Here is a 20,240-nt window from a genome sequence, read left to right as displayed (position 1 = left end):
TGTGACTGCGAAATGATAAATCTTCGGACATACTTGTCCCTAAATCCCTAATAGCAGTCACACGCAAAATATTAGTGTCACCTAACTTGTAATTTCCAATAATCGGTGCTACCTTTCGACTAAACGTAATTACTGCGCATTTATTGATATTAAAATACAATTTATTTCGATTACACCATTGCAACACATTGTCTATGTCGTCTTGGAGAAATTGAACATCGGAAGCGCGTTCCACCTTAAGAAAGACTTTTAAATCGTCTGCAAATAGTAGACACCTAGCACGGGTTATCACATTGGGTAGATCGTTGATCAATATTAAAAACTCCAACGGGCCTAGGTTACTTCCTTGACTCACACCAGAATGAGTGAAATATGGTTCCGAGCAATGTCCTTCATACTGTACGTACTGTCTCCGATTTCTCAAGTAGCTGGAAAAAAATTCAAGTAATGACGGTGTAAATCCAACCGACGCACACTTACTAAGAAGCACGTCATTATCAACTGCGTCAAACGCTTTTTGAAAATCAAAGTAAGTTGCGTCAACCTGTGAACTACCATCCACAGCTCCAGTCACATAAGTCCAGAAAGACAATAAATTAGTACAAGTTGACCGACCTGCACGGAACCCATGTTGTGCATCAGCAAGTTGATACTCAAACTGCTGATACTGAAACTGCTAGATGGTAATTTTAGGTCTTAATCCTTAAATAATTAAACTAACGCACATTAAAAAAGCATTGGTTTCATTTTATAAATCTCTCCTATGAAAGAGAAATAGTAATGCTTGTTGATAAAATGCTTGAAAAGATAGACAAATTGATTTATTTTAATTTGTTATTGTTTTATCTATTAGAGAAACAAAACCTATAAAGTATGTTGCTATAACTAGCCTAACTAGAAGCATACTTACTCTATACATGAGACATAGATAAGAATAACTTAAACTCTAAATAACTTAAACTTAATAACTCAATAAAAAAAAAACAACATCTAATCTTTGTACAACTTTGGACCTGAATCAACTGGACTTGTTTCCACGATATAGAGACTTAAGAATGGCTCTTTTAACTACTAGTATTAGAGAAATTAAATTTCCCTGTTTCTGAATGTATAAACAGATATAATAGGTCCAATTCCATCTTCCTCTTAATTATCTCCGCTAAGTTTGTTCTTTTTATCCTGAACATCCGGTAACTAACTATTTATCCGTGTGAAAAGCTGCAGTTACTGCCTTTAATGATGTCTCCACTCAACTTCACACCGTAGCTGTTGAGGTAACTAATTATGATACACAAATATGGGCATGGGCTGGGAAATTGAGATTTAAGTACCCAGATATGGCACATTATGGTGTTTGTAGTTGTTGCGGTCGGAATAAGTACCTACGTTATTTATTTAACACCAATTGATATTTTGTCAGATAAAACCAAGTGATAATTCCACGTCGTCGTCCTAATTATTATTTGTTATATTTTATTTACTTATAAGCCACATTAACCAAACAGAAGAGCTCAGAAAGTAACACGTTCCACATAATCACGTACTGCCAAGCTATTTAGCGTTCCGGTACGAAGTCGTGTAGAAACCGAAAGGGGTGGATTTTCATCCTACTCTTAACAAGTTAGCCCGCTTCCATCTTAGATTGCATCATCACTTACCATCAGGTGAGATTGTAGTCAAGGGCTAACTTTCAAATAATAAAAACAATATCTTGTTACGTCAACTATCAATACAAAAAATAATTTGTCAGAAGGTCGTCTAACATATAGAAGTAAACATAACAGTATGACGAAGTCTTACATATTTATTTAAATTATACAAAAAAGTCAATAATTAAAAAAATAAAAAAAACCCGACTCCCTAACCTGCTCGCACCTAGTCATCCGCCTCGCGTATTTTGTATAATAAAATATACAATTAGAAATTTTAGGTTTATTAATAGCCATGACATACCATTTTGAAATCCTCTCGATGAGCCCTAGAATTTGATACCCATATCGCAATATTCCAAAATCGCTTCTATAGCGTCTCAAAAACGTCGTGTTGGTTTTTTTTAACATCACCTATCTATAAGACTTAGGTTATTAAGATAAATTTAACGATATTTTAATTACGAAAATCCGTTCAGCGGTTTGGAAGATATGAGGTAATAAGGATTATTACATACGTGGACACAAGATACGCGCGAAATTAAATTAAATTCTTTTTACCCTTCTTGCAGTAGGGTAAAAAGAATTTCTCAGAAGGTCGTCGAAGATATAGAAGTAAACATAACAGTATGACGAAGTCTTACGTATTTATCCAATTACACAAATAAGGACTCAGGACATAGATCCACGGCGCATCTAACTCTATCTACCTCGCTGATAAGCGTAACAAGATACAATGTCAGCAGCATCCCCGTAGAAGGAGAAGTAACGGGTAAGTTCATACTCCAGATGCCCTAATTGGCAACTTGTTATGATACTTATGCGCATACGATTATCTCCCTCAAGTTCAAAGCCATTGCGTCTATAATAGCTTATCTGTTGCTGAAGGGCTAGTATATCGGTAGCGAATCTTAATTCCGCGAATATTTGTGGTTAACTGTATTTTTTAAAATCTAATACGTTCTTTTTACTCCGTTCCCGCGATTTTGTTTGTTAAATAAGACGAATTTTGAAGATTTTATTTCGAGCTATCTGACGCCGCGCGGTTTCATCCGCGTGTTTCCCGTTCCCGTAGAAATACGGGGATAATATATAGCTTATAGCTTTCCTCGATGAATAGGCTATCTAACACTGAAAGAATTTTTCAAATCGGACCAGTAGTTTCTGAGATTAGCGCGTTCAAACAAACAAACTCTTCAACTTTATAATATTAAGTAAAGATAACTTTCTTTATTACAATACAAATTTTCAAGTTAACTTAATATTTGTAATTATGATGTAAGTAATAACATTTCAATCATGTATTGAAACATCAATCAATTATAAACCTTTCAACGATTTGATACGCTGGAAACCATAACCGCAAATTTGGAGCCTTGCCGCTACATAGCCGCGACCACATTCGTAATTTCGTATCTACAATAATTAATTACGAGCTTGCGCATAAATCACTACAAAGTTCCCATAGAAACATGCTTGTAGAACTTATAAACCTTAAAAGTACTTTTTCTAAACAATATATTTCAAAAAGCTTGTCAAATGAAAGCTTATCATCATCATCAACCCATATTCGGCTCACTGCTGAGCTCTAGTCTCCTTTCAGAATGAGAGGAGTTAGGCCAATAGTCCACCACGCTGGCCCAATGCGGATTGGCGCAGACTTCACACACGCAGATATTTTAGAAAATTCTCTGGTATGCAGGTTTCCTTACGATGTTTTCCTTCACCGTTTGAAACACGTGATATTTAATTTCTTAAAAAAGCTTATATAAATTAGAAAAGTTCAAATATATTTTTATAGAATACGATAAACATATTTGGGCTGTCTGATGAAAATTTCACTGTTTATAAGTATAAAAACTTAATTTTAAGTAATACTGTAAGATAGTTATCTCCTCGAATAAACGCGATTGGGACCCTAAGCTTTAGTCGGATTTACTTATCACTGAATAATGTACAAAAATAACAAATGTGTGACAAGTTTGCGCTTAGGATTTTGCCTGGTAAAATTGAATAGGTACAGAAAATGTTGTGTTCAATCGAATAGTAGATAACAATTTTTCAATGTAACTGTAATGTTACGCAGATTAAGCATTTATTATTTTCTGCATCGTTATAACACTAAAATCATTTTAGAAAGAAAGAAAGAAAAGTTTATTCAGAATACACATCATACAAAAAAAAAGAGAAAAAAACAATAAATTAATTGTGGTGGTTGTGGTGGTTGCAATACATTGCAACTTGCATGATGTGATCCTAAAAGGGTCTCCACTCAGCATATTGCAGTGTCAGTGTGTGTGTGTGTGTATTTTACAGAATTAGGTGCTAATAAAATGGTAATAGCATTATTCTTTCGGCCGTAAATACTGAATGGGAATCGTGGACGCCCAAAGCGTTGCGACGGTAAATCAGGGCACTGCAGGCCTGTCCTACATTTTGTTTTGTTTCCACCACTCCACAGGAATATAGCACTTATCTGCAGGAGAGTTGCAGGCTTTTGGGACAACTATTGCCTGCAGTTATGAGATTTGCAGATCTGCGGATCCGTCGAGCGCAATTTCACGGACTTAGCTCGCCGTTTCTTGACCTAACGAATTCGCACCGAGTTTTCGGCAACGGCTGAGTTTACTGAATAGACTATTTGACTAGATTTTATTTGGTTAAACGTTTCTCGATTCGTGGCTTTATTGATTTGTTTTGCAAGTTTATGTATTCGCTTTTTAGTACGGCTCAAATGAAGATGAGTTCCTATTAAATCAGTAAGTAAATACAACAATACCTTAAACTGTTTATATCCTAACATTAAATAATGAAATTGGTTAAGAGTTTAAAAAAAAGGGTGTGGATTTTCATCCTCCTCTTAACAAATTAGTCCGCTTCCATCTTAGATTGTATCATCACTTCCTATCAGGTGAGATTGTGGTCAAGGGCTAACTTGTAAAAAAATTTTTGTAGGTTAACAGTTAAGAATTAATTTTCGTCATTTCTGTATAAAAGTAAATTTTTGATATGCCAGCAACATCCTCCCGCAGTTTGACTCGAGCCGCGTTGCATAAACGAGATCATGACTAAGGGCCGCGTATGGGTTCGAAACTTTGATGGCAATCACGCGATTTTAAGACATTTGATTATGAGGAACTCACGATAGTTTACTCCACAATAGTTGGGAACAATCTTCCAGGATTGAGACAAATAGTCCAATGGACGGACCCCGACCATGAAAATTATTACGAATAGCACTCACGAAAGTTAATTCTAAAGTAATCGAATAGATTGACCCCAAAACCTTTGATTTAGCATAGTTTGATTAACTGACTCCAGTCATCCGATCAATCTTTAAGTCAAGAGTGAATAAGTATCTTTTTACAAACGCGGCATCTTACTTAGCGGCAAGCGCGTTCCACTTTAGACTGCATCATCGCTTATCATCAGGCTTGGTTGTACCTAAGCGCTTACATATACAAAAAAAAAAACAAAATTGTAGTACTTGGTCTTTATTACGATAGTGCAATACTTACCTCCACAGATAACATCAGCTAGGTTGGTCTGCACGCACTGGTGAGTGACGGCGCCATCGCGCACGGTGGTGATCTCTCCATACAGCTGGTGTAGTGCCTCCTGGTCGGACATCAGCATGGTGCGCGGAGAGCTGCACTCGTCCTCCGTGGAGTGGTGGCGGGAGGACGACCTGGACCGGGAGCGACGGCGTCTGTAATTGAAGCAAGTTTCTATCATCATCACTCCTCACCTGGACCTTGGCTCTTTACGATCAGGATCTCAGAGGCGTTCGGACTTATACACACATGCCCATAACACCCTTCCAGAATGGCTCTTTAAACTAAGGTCCGAATCTCAGAGGAGACTCTTCTGCTTCTGCCTTTGGGTTCCATCAAAGCTGGTAATGCTGATCACGATAAAAAAGAAAACTTCAACTTTTTTATGATTGCGAAATTGCCGTAGGCTCCATAATAGGACGTCAGCGGCATGACCGGGGGCTTTAGGCATCGCCTGCCGGAGCCGAGAGGTCGAATGCAAAAGCAGAAGAAGAGATGGGCGGAACGACCCCCAAGGGCACTCTCTTCTATGAGAATCGGATGTTGGCTTAGAGGGCCTTTCGTAAAAGTTGTGTTAGCCTGATTGAATCAGTCGTGACGCCCCCGCGACCCTGGATAAAACCCACGTTTGGATGAGGTTTCAATTCATTGGGCTTGGGAAGCATTGTCCGTTGTTATGTCTTCGTCAGAATCGTTTCTCAGTTTTATATCGTTTTAATTCCAACACGATACCTCGACGCATTTTCGAGATGAAGGGTCTTGATAGACAGATAGACAGACGGACAGCAAAGTGATCCTATAAAGATTTCGTTTTACTTTTCTTCTGAGGTATGGAAAAAAATTTAATGTGAATATTTCTCTGAGAATAAATGAATTCATTGGAGGAAGCCATATTACATTTTGCGTTACTGATTAAGGGGCCAAACTTATGATGTGTTTATGATACTTTGAGAAATATAGCAAGAACTGAGGTTCCTCTATTACATCAGGCAGGTAACTTTATGTAATAGAATTTCCTTACTTACGACAAAGTTATCTAAAAATATTCATTTTGATTCCTAGTGAAAGTACAACAATAGGTAGTTTATATTCTGACATCATTGTTAACACTAATTGACAACCGTGAAGACGAGTTTTTGCATTTATTATTTAGTGTGACAAAAAATCCAGCAGCTAAATAGATCGAGAGCTGCAGATATTTGTACAAATATACCAACTGTACTGAGACAAAGGTCATTGCCCACCATAGCAATATTAGATACAAACGTAGACAATTATCTCGTTGTGCGTATCCTGAGCCTGTATGATCCTTCATTTAACATCAGATAAGACTGAAGGCTACCCTAACATGTAAATGAAAAGTAGGTAGTAATGACTTAACATGAGAAGCAATTAAAGCCACATTTCATGCACTTTGCCTTCACAATGCAGTCTTGTCAATCGACAAAGCTTAATCCATCATCTTGTGAAACATTCATGTACCATTATACATATGAGATTTTAAAACCAACCTGCAATCCCTAGGTTTTGCAATAACTGTTGACCAACACGAGACTCTATCGCTTTATTATGACCACTGTAAATGCAATCAATCAGCTTAACAGCTTTGCTTTCTTTATACTTAATTATTATGAAATTATTACACTATACAATCTAAATATTATATACCATCAAATATGTAATCATATAATGTAGGATTCAATGAGAGTATCTTAAATAGTAAAAATAGTCAACTGTTATGTATTTTCAGCTCTTTTATTACTAGAAAAATACACTTAGTAGAACTTTTTATCGTTTTCCCAAATACTTCAAGTATAGTAGTAGTAAGTAGAAAACATAAAATGACCTTAACTAGATGAAAAGGTCAACTAGAGATTATAATAATCAAAATAAATACTATTAAAATAGTGAAAGATAAATACGAAGCTTATAAAACGAATGACGGTGATAATATTATGATTTATGTAAAATAATTACGTAGAAAGTAACGACAATGGCTGCATTAACCTTTAAAAACCTCAAAAATATTATACGTAATGGCGCAAACATTACACTTAATCGATGACATAGAATTAGCAACAACATTATGTCAATTTCCTAAATTCATAATCGCATAGTTTCCGCTGATTTCACTTCTAAAACTAGATTTTTTTGGAACCAGTACTTTCATAACAAAAGCTAACGCATGAGATTTTTTTTATAAATCGATCTCACATGATGGTAAGTGTAGATGTGGCCTTAAGTGAAACACGGTTGCCTAGAAGATGCCTATTCACTCTCATCTTAAAGATACCCAGGTTGTAAGAATTAGGAAATACTGACTTATGAAGAGTTCTTTATCATGGCCATGCATATAAGAGACAAGAAGCAAATTGCTTGGTAAGAGTTCTAGGGATGTCAATGACATAGGAATGGAAACCTACTCGTGTCTGTGTTTGTTGGTAAAATGGTGAATGGTGATGAATATTTTTTTTTAATTGAAGGACAAGTTAGACTTTGAATGTGATCTCACTTGATATTAAGTGAATTTAGTCTTAGATGGAAACGTGCTACTTTGAACAGGCATTATTCTTCTACTAGGCATCATACTGGAACGCTACGAGTAAATCACTTAGCGACACTTTGTCGGTAAATAACCATGCTTAGTGGTACGTCTTCACCGGCAGGATGGTAGCAGTCCAGTTCTGAACCAATTTAGAAAGCATAAAATCCTAAACTGACGCTCGGAATCAAACCTAGGACCTCTCTGTTGAGATCCACTGCGCTACCAACTGTGCCAGATAAGTCAATAGTCAATAGATGGAGGACAGACAAACAAATCTGTATATAAATGAAGCTATTAAAGTGAGCAAGTAGATATTGGCATGAACGCCCACTGGCCAATTACTGTGGATTGTGTGTTAACACTGAAGCAGATTATTATCATATTAGCGTATCTTGATTTTATCACTCCATGGCGTGTTATTAAAGTGAGTGTAAACCTTTACATGTTTATGTTCTGTAGTTTATCTGTGTTATGTCTGTAAGTATACATTATCATCACGCGATGTTAATATACCCTACTTAATTGAAAGCCTCATTAACTAATAAAATGTAAATGTACTATCAATCTACGACGTGATAGCCCAGTGGATATTACCTCCGCTGGGCGTTCGAATCATATGCGGGACATGCACCTCCTACTTTTCAGTTATGTGCATTTTAAGAAATTAAATATGTCTCAAACGGTGAAGGAAAACCATCGTGATAAAACCTGCATACCTGAGAATTTCCATAATTCTCGACGTGTGAGTATAGTGAGCCAGATATGAATGCAGTGCATGCACTCCAAAAGTGCAAAAACGCAACGCCTACCCGAAGGACTCATTATACCTGTATTGTTGAAGTTATTGCACAATATGCGTAAACAATATTATGTTCGTCCGCGTCAATTCTGTTTTTCGCAAATCCGGCGGGATCCATGGTTTTTTGGGATAAAAAGTAGCCTATATATTGCTCAATAACCTGTTCTACAGATCGACAGTAAAAGTTCTATTAAAATCGGTTTAGCCGTTCTAGAGATTAGCTCAGAAAAACTGAAAAAAAAATTAAAATGTTCATTTTCTGATTTTCACTAAATAACAAAAAAAAACTATGCCAAAGCATTTTTTATGAAACGCAGGTATTTTAAACATAGACAGATACTTGAATTTTATTTATATGTATTGATGTATTTACGAACAAATTTGAATGAGTACATGCAGTGCAGTGTAGAGACGACTTGACCATTCGAATTGATGTTAAATAATGTATGCTGTAACCCAAGTATAGTTATCATTACATTTAAATTGTGTTTTGGTTCAAATGATTATCCTGTTTATGTCCTCGATATTGATTCGAAGTCAAGTTTGGTGTCTGGATCGTTACCTGCCGATTAGTACGCATGATGTGTCCGATGTATGCAGTAGTGAGGCTAAACTGTATACAGTACAGTCTCAGACCAATTATTGTATAGGACCTGCCTCGCTAGACGTTACTTTTCAGTCAAAGTATATGATCAACGATCTAATGCGATTATAAAAACTGTCTCTATAGAATCGATGTCAAATAGTTGTAATCGTGTTCGTTGGTTAAAGAGCTCCGTAAAAATACCTTTTTGTGTAATTGAATTGGGTAAAAAACAGGCAAAAACTTCTAGTTTAGTATAAGATGTATACCAAATCTAAGCTCGTTTTCTTCAGAAAATGACAGACAATTTTGTTCGTGACTATGAGTGCGATACAGGTCCTTCTATAATTGGTCTGAGAGTACAGTAGTAAAGCCAATAAAGATTATTAAAACGATAAGTTAAATCATAACAAGTATATATGTTACGAACAAGAGCCTGAAAACAAACTAGTAACATGTTAAAATTCAAGAAATCCCCTACATTCATAGCTGATATTAATAGCTAGAAATAATGTACTTTCATTTAATACACCACCACTCACCGACATTTTTCAATATTCTTCCCCACTTTTACTCTATAATATACATCTAGTAAATAAATAATGAAGAAGTCGGTAGTAAACGTGGACCCGCAGGAGTTTGGGATCTTAACAGGTTCACGATCTTCAGTAATGAAGTAGAGAGAGACACAGAGAAATAAATAATCCAATTTTAATGAAATTTCAAATAAAAAAATACGCATCTAAATCGCTTCACCAATTTAAGTGCTACGCTCCCTCTGGAAGACAGATAATAAAAAGCAGTCAAACTAGTAGAATTAGCCTTTTTGACATCAGGGATTAATATTTAATTGTAATTTTATTTTACGACATGCGACCGTGTGAATACGGTCATACGAAATTATGTTCCATAGAAAAAACAAACGAATCATTTCAAATAACGATGCGGAAAAACTAACGAACCGAGTATTGATGAGCCGTTACGTGATAAATTAACAATCATTGTTCCTAAATTGCTGAATTGCCGTAAGAGAATCACTATCGATGGAACCCAGGAGATCATCAATAGTTTTGAACAGGTAACTTGCAACATCAAGTCTACAGCATCAATGGATTCGCCGCAGCATCTACAACTGCTCAAACCTAGTGATATATTATATCGTAGTAAAGGTAGAGTATAGGGACACAAACGAAACACGGCATAAAGGGTTGAATAATGGATACACTTTCCACATGGTAAAACTTTAGGAGAATCGTCTCCGGAAGGTCTCCGAATAGACAAGAATGGCAAAAAAACAGAGAAAATTGGAGATCACACTGTCGAAGAGCAAGCTGCTAATCATAATATGAAATTAATAGATGTTATATGTAACTAAACATTAGTAATAAACACTTACTTATTTAGAAAAGTGAAGTTAACTCCTAAAACTACAATGCACTGTATAACCAGGTCATTACCCAAAGAAATTCAAAAATCCCACTCCATTAAAATTGCACGCAAAGATATTAAGTTCCGTTTATTCAAGTAAAACTAAATTCGATATCTATAATTCGGCAAATAAAATTTAACAGCTCTTAAATTCGACGATAAAATCGACAATTGCGCCACTTACCTTTTTATAAAGGAATTCTGCGGTAGGTTTATTTTCCAGAGCTTACAAAAATTGGAATATAAAATTCTGTTCCACTTTTTTATGTGTGTTGTATTGCACTTTTTTATCACAATCGAAAACTTGTAGGTTTAAAGTGATTTTTTTAACTGGAATGTGATATTTACTTTGGCAAGAAGTTATATAAAGGAGTTTACTTTATCAACCTTTGTAAGCTAACAATGTTTACATTCAGACCGGAGGGCTACTTAGTTCAAAAATCTAATTTGAATTAAATATATAAATAAAATTAATTTCCAATGTCATCATTCCAAGGCGATCTATTTATTTAAAACATAAAAGATTTCTAATATTGATATGGTCACTATAAGATGTTGTTAGGTTAGCTATTTACGTAATAACTTGAAACAGAAGATCCCTTAATTACAGACAGAATAAGGTAATCGACTTGGTATTACATGGATCTCACAACTTTTTGCGGTAGAATAACTAACTGATTGATTGTTTTTTATGGTATAAAGATATTACACTACAGGTTACAAAAGCAGATTACAAGAGCAGGCAAGATAATCTCGGCTATAATTATTGATTTCGTCTGTAAGAAATATATATCCTATAGATATCCTACTCACTCTGGAATGATAAAATTTATATGTATCTTAGACTCAATATCTCTTACTCGGGGGTCACGATGAAGAATCCTCTGGAGGTCTGGTAGATTTTCCGCTCCTGCATCAGTTGTGCGAGGGTGTCGTACACGACCTCTTGCGAAGGGGTCTGCATCGAGGGGAATTTCGATGACAGCGACGTTCTTATACTTTCTAGTGTTGCGGATTGACCCTGTAAAGATAACAGACACATTTTGTTAATTGTAGAACTGATTGTAGATACCACAGAACATATTTCAGCCATTAATAAACGTGGATTAAGATTAAAACCTCAATTGTCTTCAAAGTAAAGTGAACTTTAAATAATTGTCATTAGGTTCACTTTAATTTGAAGAAAACCGTAGTCTAAATCTTAACGTTTATAAACAAAGAAAATAGACAACGCTGAAGCTAACGTTTTTATAAATATTTTGTCATGGTATTATATAAATAGAGTGGATACTAGTAATCTACTAATATGTGTTAGTTTCGTATAAGTTTAAATTATAAAACTTTAGGGAAATATTATAATTACATACACAGAAGAAACAGAACAGTTGTCAAAGGCTATCTTGACAAATCTTAAAACCCACTGGTACAAAACGAACTGATAAAATCTTTATAATTAAAAGTATTAAATGTGAGCCCGTCAAACACCAGTTTATATTTTTAAATATAAACAACAGTTTATATTTTTATTATTAAAAGTTACTAATTTATAAATTAAGAATAATGAGGTATATTAATAAGTATGCATAAATACAATTCAATTAAACATGAAAGATAAATACACATATCTAAGTCACATTTTAATCACGATCTTTAAAGCCTTGAAAGGGTAACAAATAGACACGGGCACTTAGCATTTATAACATGGATGATAAATCGTTTTATTTTTACAGGCGCCATAAATAGTTCTTAAATCTGACAGCGGGTATTTTATCTGTTATCACTGTATCTCGATTTCAACGTGTTATTTTAAGAAATCCACTCCAGTTTAATGCGCATATTCATCAATCAACACAGCATTATCTAGATCTCCTTCGACATCGGCATGTCCTACGACCTTCGATAGTATTTGAATTTTAACTCGATTTTCAGATAACTATCACATCCGTAACATGTAAATTAGTTTCCTGAGTGTGAAATAAATGGTCAGGTGTTAATTAAGTTGACACTTTCGTCATATTTTGTTTCATATAGATGGTAACAGTGATAAGATTTTATTATTTAGTCGTTAGTGTCAGTTTGGGGTCTCAATTTTAAATCATGATCAAATATCAGTTTGTTAAGATTTTTGCAATATATTTTATCTTTAAACTGATTAGATGATACGTACGTACTCTAGAAATACTCCTGATATTTGTACACGTCTATTTTATAATATAATCTCCGATCCTGGACTCCCGTGAATGGAATTCGGGCATAACCTTTATTCTTACATCAAATACAAAATGAATTTTACCAGTCTTTGTTATGCTTAACTACATAATTTATTTATATCGTTATATATTATGTTCACACTCAATTATTATATCTATGATGAAAATAAACAAATTATAATTTTTGGTAATTTTATTCAATAACACTCGATGTCAAAAGTTTTAGTAATAGTAGAAGACAATGTGCCGAAATACAATTTTATAAGTGACATGAAAAAATTAGCTATATTTTGTCTTTAATTTGTCAGAAAACCGAACAAGGCAGGATAACGTACGTGCTAATAATTAATTAATGCAATTAGTCGCTATAATCAAAAGCTAATCTCATCTTGCGATAAAGTCGCCGCGAATTCCAGAGAAAGGTAGATAGGCGTATATCGATTGCATATTTAATCGATACAAGACCGGGACTAGTCCTAAATTGTCCGCCTTATTTGTAGTTTGAGAGACAGTTGTATGATGTGTTTTAGGGTTTTTATTGTTCATTAGCCCTTTAACAAAATTCGTCAACAAAGTTATTCAGGTTTAGTAACGTGCATATCTGCATTATCTTTATTTATATTTAGTTTGGACGATCTAGAACTTTACCTTAATTTAATAGATCTTACTATTGTTATTCTTTTAAGTTTTTTGTTATTTTCTATTTTGTAAATTAGTGTTGATCCACTCTTAGCAATCCCTCTCGAAATTCTTTTTGTATTGAAAACAGGACTCGCAATTCTCAAAATTTTACTGATGTGAATTAAAAGAAAAAAGTTCTGTTTCCAACCAATATCGTTAACGAGGTCGAGTATGTATGTTAATGTTTATAAAGACAAAATTTGATTTTATTTAGATTGCGTGTTCCTTTTCAAAATAAACATTTTTAAGACAGGCGCATAAAACTTAAAGATGACTCTTAGCGACTTGTAATTTTGTTCTGGCAATATAGCTGGTTTAACAAGTGCCTAGTTCATTTATATCAATTAATTAAACCATAAACCTTACTTGACACGGTAACTTATCGGAGATCAACTTTACACTAACGGCTCGGGTGTGAAACATATTTTATTGGATTACATAGGAATCTTCTTACATGCACTTATAAAATAACTAGCCGCTTTCCGCGGTCTTATTCACATAGTTTCCGTTATCGTGGGAATATGGGGATGAAATATAAACTACGGTACTCACTGATAATGTAGCTTTTATGATATGTCTAGTGAAAAAAAAATTAAAATCGTTTCTGGAGTACTTACTAAACAAACTAACTCACATTGTAAGTATGTATGGATTTCTACGTCTGTCTCTTACAGTATAAAATCTGCGAGTTAGTGACAAACCGGTTGTGATTTACTCCGCTCTGCCAAGCCGCCCGTGTAAGCGTTAATTTATTGGGAACTTTTATAATGTGCACGAAATATAAGTGTCGTGTCGGTTACGTGTCGCTAATGAACGTCTTCGTCACGATAATTAATAATGTTAATGACTAATATCTTACAAATATATTTTCCATTCTTTAATTTATTATTTTAGAAACATCATAAATTTTTAAAGAATCAAGTGGGTATGACAGACTTAGTAGTTTAGCTTACTTAGATCTAATGCGCATTGCCGTACTGAGGATTATAATATTTAAGTTAACTACCATAAATTTGTAACACATAGATATTGTGTAGTCGCAGGATTCGTAAGCCGTTTTATGAGCCCCGAAATGGGAGCCCTTGACGCATCGCTACTTGTGTGCGTGTCAAATTAGCTTAGCCACAGAATACATATTATATACAATTGTATATGTATATGGCTAAGCTTCAGAAGTGGCTTACAGTTGGAGTAAATAACTGTTAGGTGGTGCGGGTCTATAGTTAGGGTAGGTTATTTGTCTAAGTCTACTACATAATAATATCAGATGCTATTGATACTAATAGCTGTGTTGTCAGGCAATAAACATGCTGATAATTGTAACTGCTCTCAATTCGAAAAGTATTTTTTACAAAAAAAAAACAAAATTAACTTGCACGACATTACCTATTTGGCTTGACCGTAAAGCGATCATTAGATGGTCACGATGTTGTTAGTGACGTGTAAGTCTGTGTATTATGAAGTACGGTTTATTTAAAAACACATTATTTTATTTCCAGCATAAACAAAACAGTGAAACGGCAAACAAACCCGCGGGCGACCTCACCTTCAAACACATTATTACGGTCGATCACCGTCAACAAAGTTGCATAAACTTTCCACGCCGCCATTTCCTTGTTAAGATAATTCCAATTCAATATACAAATCGTGTGATCTAAACGCCTCATTATCCGGTTCAAATTTCCAGCCCACATTTGGTATTTGGAGTGAGACCTGCGGACGGCGACATTCTATTGTTGAAGATTGCGAGCGACGCAGTTGCGAAAGGGTTTAGGGCTTGGACACGCTCGATACTTTTACGGACGATATTTCAGTATTTATAATGTTATGTGTTTTTTTATATTTATAAATGGTATTGCAAGCTGTGCCAGAATTTGGTATTTATTTCAATAAGATTTGACTGTAACCTGAATTCGCAATACATACATTTTGATTGATTTGATTGATTGATTGATTGCGTTAAAGCTGCTACTAAAACAAATAACCCTGAACAGTAAATTCTGTAAATTAAAATCATCGTTGATCGCTAGTTTCTCTATTTTAGAACATTTTATAAATTATTTACTTAATTTCTTCAAAAGTTAATGGTGCTCTTGCTTGCAATGGTACTTTGTTGCAAAAATGGACCGTAAAAAAATAAAATAAAATTCAATTAGTTACTGAAAAACTACTACTCTGAATTGTAAGTTAGATAACAACTTACATATTGTGTATTAAATAATAACATAATTAATATAAATACGTTGCTAAATTTACAAATAAAAGTTCAACAAAAAATTACACCACGTCCGATTGGAAAGGTGCAAAATTTTTCTTATGCCATTGATAAAATTTGAAGCAACTTCGATGCATCGGGAAATATCCAACCACAGTTAATATAACCGCAATCTACGAGTGGGTAAGAGACCTAACGTCGTTTGACAAATTTACTAAAATTATACACTGGAATGTTGGGCTAAATTGTTTATTATAAAATGATAATTCAGTAATCGTATCGCTGTTTAAAGTTATAGCCCCGGGTATCGGCTTTTGTTGTGAAATTCAAGGACTTGAATTGAATTACAGTACAGTAACAGGTTTAATAGGCAATATTAGATAGAGCTGAACCCATCTAATCAGTAATAACTATAACTAAATCCAAACATAAATCTACATGTTTAGATTTGAAATATACAAGATAAGCAGATTATTAATAAGCTTGAACGTGTTGTGGTCAGACTTTTGAGATGGTCATTTAATAAAAGTTTGTTTGCCTACTGGTTGTCCGGCCACTTAAGGCTGCTTTTAATGACATGCCAATATTTTGAGGTCGTTAGATGTCGTCAGTCCACCTGGTAGGGGTCGACCAACACTGCGTTTTTTTTAAATTGAAATAAAAAAAATGTACTTATGTTATTTACAGAAACACAAAACAAATTTAATAATTTTTTTAAAGGTGTTTTCGCGCTTCAGTTTTAGCTGACAAGGCTTAATTTTTGAGAATTAAATATTGATTATACTTTATTTGAACACATTAACTATATCAATTCATGCTATGTTAACTTTATTCGAAGTAATATTACTTACAGAGGATTCAAAACGCTCATAAAACCTTACGGCCCAAATAACGCGAAAAGAAACCCGTTATTAAGAGCTTTTCGTATTGAATAATTTCTGTTATTTTTGGGTGCAGCGATATTTATAACAGGATTTTTGCATACCGACTCAGATGCGCGCCTAATACCGGAATGATGACGGTTGGCCATGAAATGTGAAATAAAAATACCATTCCGGTTTCCAGTATGCCAACCTGCCCCGCCGCATATTTTAGGCTGTGGTACAATTTTAAGTTCACCACTATTTTAACCAGGGCTTGATTTCTCTCCATATAGGACTCTTTGCCACCATTCTACTTACGATACGGATTGGCTGGCTCAAGATTATAATGTTTACGATCATTCATCATCATCATTATCAACCGATGGAACTGCAGGACGTACGCCTTTTGTAGGGTTTATTCCAAACATCACAGTTAGCGATTTGATCATTATAAGCTGATAATAGCAATGATTGGGTTTTGGGTCTGACAGCTTAACGGGCTTTTCGAGGCATGAGCTCACTTGTAACTCCAACGACGTTTGACTTTAAGTTAAGGGTTGTAGACGGGAAAACACTTAAACTCAAAATTCTAACGCCTTTTGCGCCAACGACACGTCACAAATCTATTCAGTATTATTCTGAAGATAAACGTAAACAGACTTAGGTACTTAGTAGCTACTCATCTGTAACGCTAATATTATGTAAGAATATATTCAACAAATCCAGAGTGAGCTTGGAATTCGTCTCAATCTCTTTTTATTTATAGTATTTTGTTAGAAAGAGAGAGATGGAGACGAGTTTAGACTGTCGAGAAGCTGTGAAACCAACGTTACAGAATAGCACTATTGATTTGAGTACGTATTTTCCTTATTTAAATGAAGAAAATCCAGGGAAGGTTATATGGAAGCTAATATTGATTAAGCGCGGTATAATTTTTTTTTTAATAAATTAAAAAGATTTTAAATTGGCAAATATTTATGTACAACTTGCACCATACGCGATCAATCGTTTTTTTTCACCTACCATCCCCAAATAATGAAGCCGTGAGGTCATCCTCTATAACCGTTGCATTAATGTTTGGTCATTTAAGCCCCACATACTGATTTATATTCACACTAAAAAGTGCAATGAAATAACCATTGGCTGTGAATATATTAGTATGTCTGACTGTTTAATTTAATTTAAACCGATTTTGTTAACTAATAGACATACTGCTTGGTTATACATTTAGATTTTCATTAAGAACTGAAGATGCGACATTTAGATTTCATGCGTAACGGTAGACGATATTCAGACAGAATTTCATCTGATTTTGTTTTTTTTTTTTGGTGAGATACCTATTAGATTGGTCACACGGTCTCAGCTGAAAATCAGCGCACGGCATATGCTGAGCTAAACACCCTTTCTTTTTTAGGGTTTAAAAAGGGCATGCAGTCACTAAGGGTAGGGTACTGTCTGTTACTCTTACATTTTAATAAATATATCTTGCACAATAAGAGATAAGGCACAGAATCGTTGTCTTTGCTTGTTCAGAAGCACGTATGTTTTGCAGCAATGAAAACTCAAGTTTGCAGAGCTGCTATAATACATGACAAAGTAACCGTTTTTTCACTAGTTTAAATGTATATAATGTACCTATATCTATCATTATAGCTGTGCCTTAATGATTTCGCTTAATACTTTTAAGTCTAATTTGCATACGCAAAACTCGTTTATGAATCTGCAGATAAGCTGGACAATAAAAAGCTTTGATTAAACAACCAAAGATAAAAAGTTTAAATTTATTGCAATTTTTTTTACTGTATTCAATCTAAACACGTTTTTTGACCTTTGTGGTTTATGATACCTACATGACAGCATCCTCTTTATCAATTAATATTATTGTAAGTCGTATAGCTTGGAAACTTCGTACGTAACATTCGCGATGCGGGAGCGGGCCGGGAGGCGTGTAGCGATGAATGAAAAACCCACGACTGATGCACCTCAATTCTCCGCATGCACGATTTCACACCCGTGTAGTCTTTCCCCTCGTCGCCCACATATCATGGGAGTGTCCCAACGAACTTGCCAGACGCAGAGAAGTAAATAGATAGAAAGCATCCATCGCATTTACAGGCACATGAGGCATTTCGCTGGAGTTAGATTAATAATCACAGGGCGTCTCTTTGTAGCACTAGTTTATTGTGTTCTGTGAAGTGTTGCTCTGTTTATAGGTGATGGATTACCACTTAACATCGGGTGGGCTCACAGAACATAGATAAAGCGCTTTAGCTAGGCGCGTTTGTAAATCTCAAGTTTTTAATTTTAAGTTTTCGACTAGTTATCAAATAAAATTATAAAATTGTGCGTGCGTGAACTGCCCCTGGTACGCAAGCGTCACTATGCAGTACTTATGTTAACTGCGACGTGAGGTCCATGATGCAGTCGCAGAGCGCCTCGGGCAGCGGCGTGAACTGCCCCTGGTACGCAGGCGTCACTATGCAGTACTTATGTTACCTGCGACGTGAGGTCCATGATGCAGTCGCAGAGCGCCTCGGGCAGCGGCGTGAACTGCCCCTGGTACGCAGGCGTCACTATGCAGTACTTATGTTACCTGCGACGTGAGGTCCATGATGCAGTCGCAGAGCGCCTCGGGGAGCGGCGTGAACTGCCCCTGGTACGCAGGCGTCACTATGCAGTACTTATGTTACCTGCGACGTGAGGTCCATGATGCAGTCGCAGAGCGCCTCGGGGAGCGGCGTGAACTGCCCCTGGTACGCAGGCGTCACTATGCAGTACTTATGTTACCTGCGACGTGAGGTCCATGATGCAGTCGCAGAGCGCCTCGGGCAGCGGCGTGAACTGCCCCTGGTACGCAGGCGTCACTATGCAGTACTTATGTTACCTGCGACGTGAGGTCCATGATGCAGTCGCAGAGCGCCTCGGGCAGCGGCGTGAACTGCCCCTGGTACGCAGGCGTCACTATGCAGTACTTATGTTACCTGCGACGTGAGGTCCATGATGCAGTCGCAGAGCGCCTCGGGCAGCGGCGTGAACTGCCCCTGGTACGCAGGCGTCACTATGCAGTACTTATGTTACCTGCGACGTGAGGTCCATGATGCAGTCGCAGAGCGCCTCGGGCAGCGGCGTGAACTGCCCCTGGTACGCAGGCGTCACTATGCAGTACTTATGTTACCTGCGACGTGAGGTCCATGATGCAGTCGCAGAGCGCCTCGGGCAGCGGCGTGAACTGCCCCTGGTACGCAGGCGTCACTATGCAGTACTTATGTTACCTGCGACGTGAGGTCCATGATGCAGTCGCAGAGCGCCTCGGGCAGCGGCGTGAACTGCCCCTGGTACGCAGGCGTCACTATGCAGTACTTATGTTACCTGCGACGTGAGGTCCATGATGCAGTCGCAGAGTGCCTCGGGCAGCGGCGTGAACTGCCCCTGGTACGCAGGCGTCACTATGCAGTACTTATGTTACCTGCGACGTGAGGTCCATGATGCAGTCGCAGAGTGCCTCGGGCAGCGGCGTGAACTGCCCCTGGTACGCAGGCGTCACTATGCAGTCTTCTATGTCACCTGCCGACAATGACATTCATTTTATTTTCATGTTTTCAAGCTAATTATCTAATTATTTATTCTATAAAAACTTGGATTTGGAGTCAGTTAACTGTATAATTTTGACTACTAGCGGACGCCCGCAACTTCGTCCGCGTGGAAATCAATGT

At 36.3% G+C, this 20,240-nt stretch overlaps 1 protein-coding gene across 1 annotated transcript in view; it reads right to left on the bottom strand.

Annotated features, from left to right (window-relative positions):
- LOC112045070 (putative uncharacterized protein DDB_G0286901) overlaps nucleotides 1–20,240 on the bottom strand; it is a 177,346-nt gene that overhangs the window by 30,445 nt on the left and 126,661 nt on the right. The window contains exons 3-5 of the mRNA XM_052882735.1: nucleotides 19,994–20,091; nucleotides 11,419–11,579; nucleotides 5,168–5,358 (exon numbers count right to left, since the gene is read on the bottom strand). Of these exons, the coding sequence (XP_052738695.1) occupies nucleotides 5,168–5,358; nucleotides 11,419–11,579; nucleotides 19,994–20,091 (450 nt within the window). The remainder of the gene's footprint in view (nucleotides 1–5,167; nucleotides 5,359–11,418; nucleotides 11,580–19,993; nucleotides 20,092–20,240) is intronic.

Source organism: Bicyclus anynana, chromosome 7 (assembly GCF_947172395.1).
Source record: "Bicyclus anynana chromosome 7, ilBicAnyn1.1, whole genome shotgun sequence".
NCBI classification, from domain to species: Eukaryota; Metazoa; Arthropoda; class Insecta; order Lepidoptera; family Nymphalidae; genus Bicyclus; species Bicyclus anynana.
This window is presented reverse-complemented; position numbering and strand designations above follow the sequence as displayed.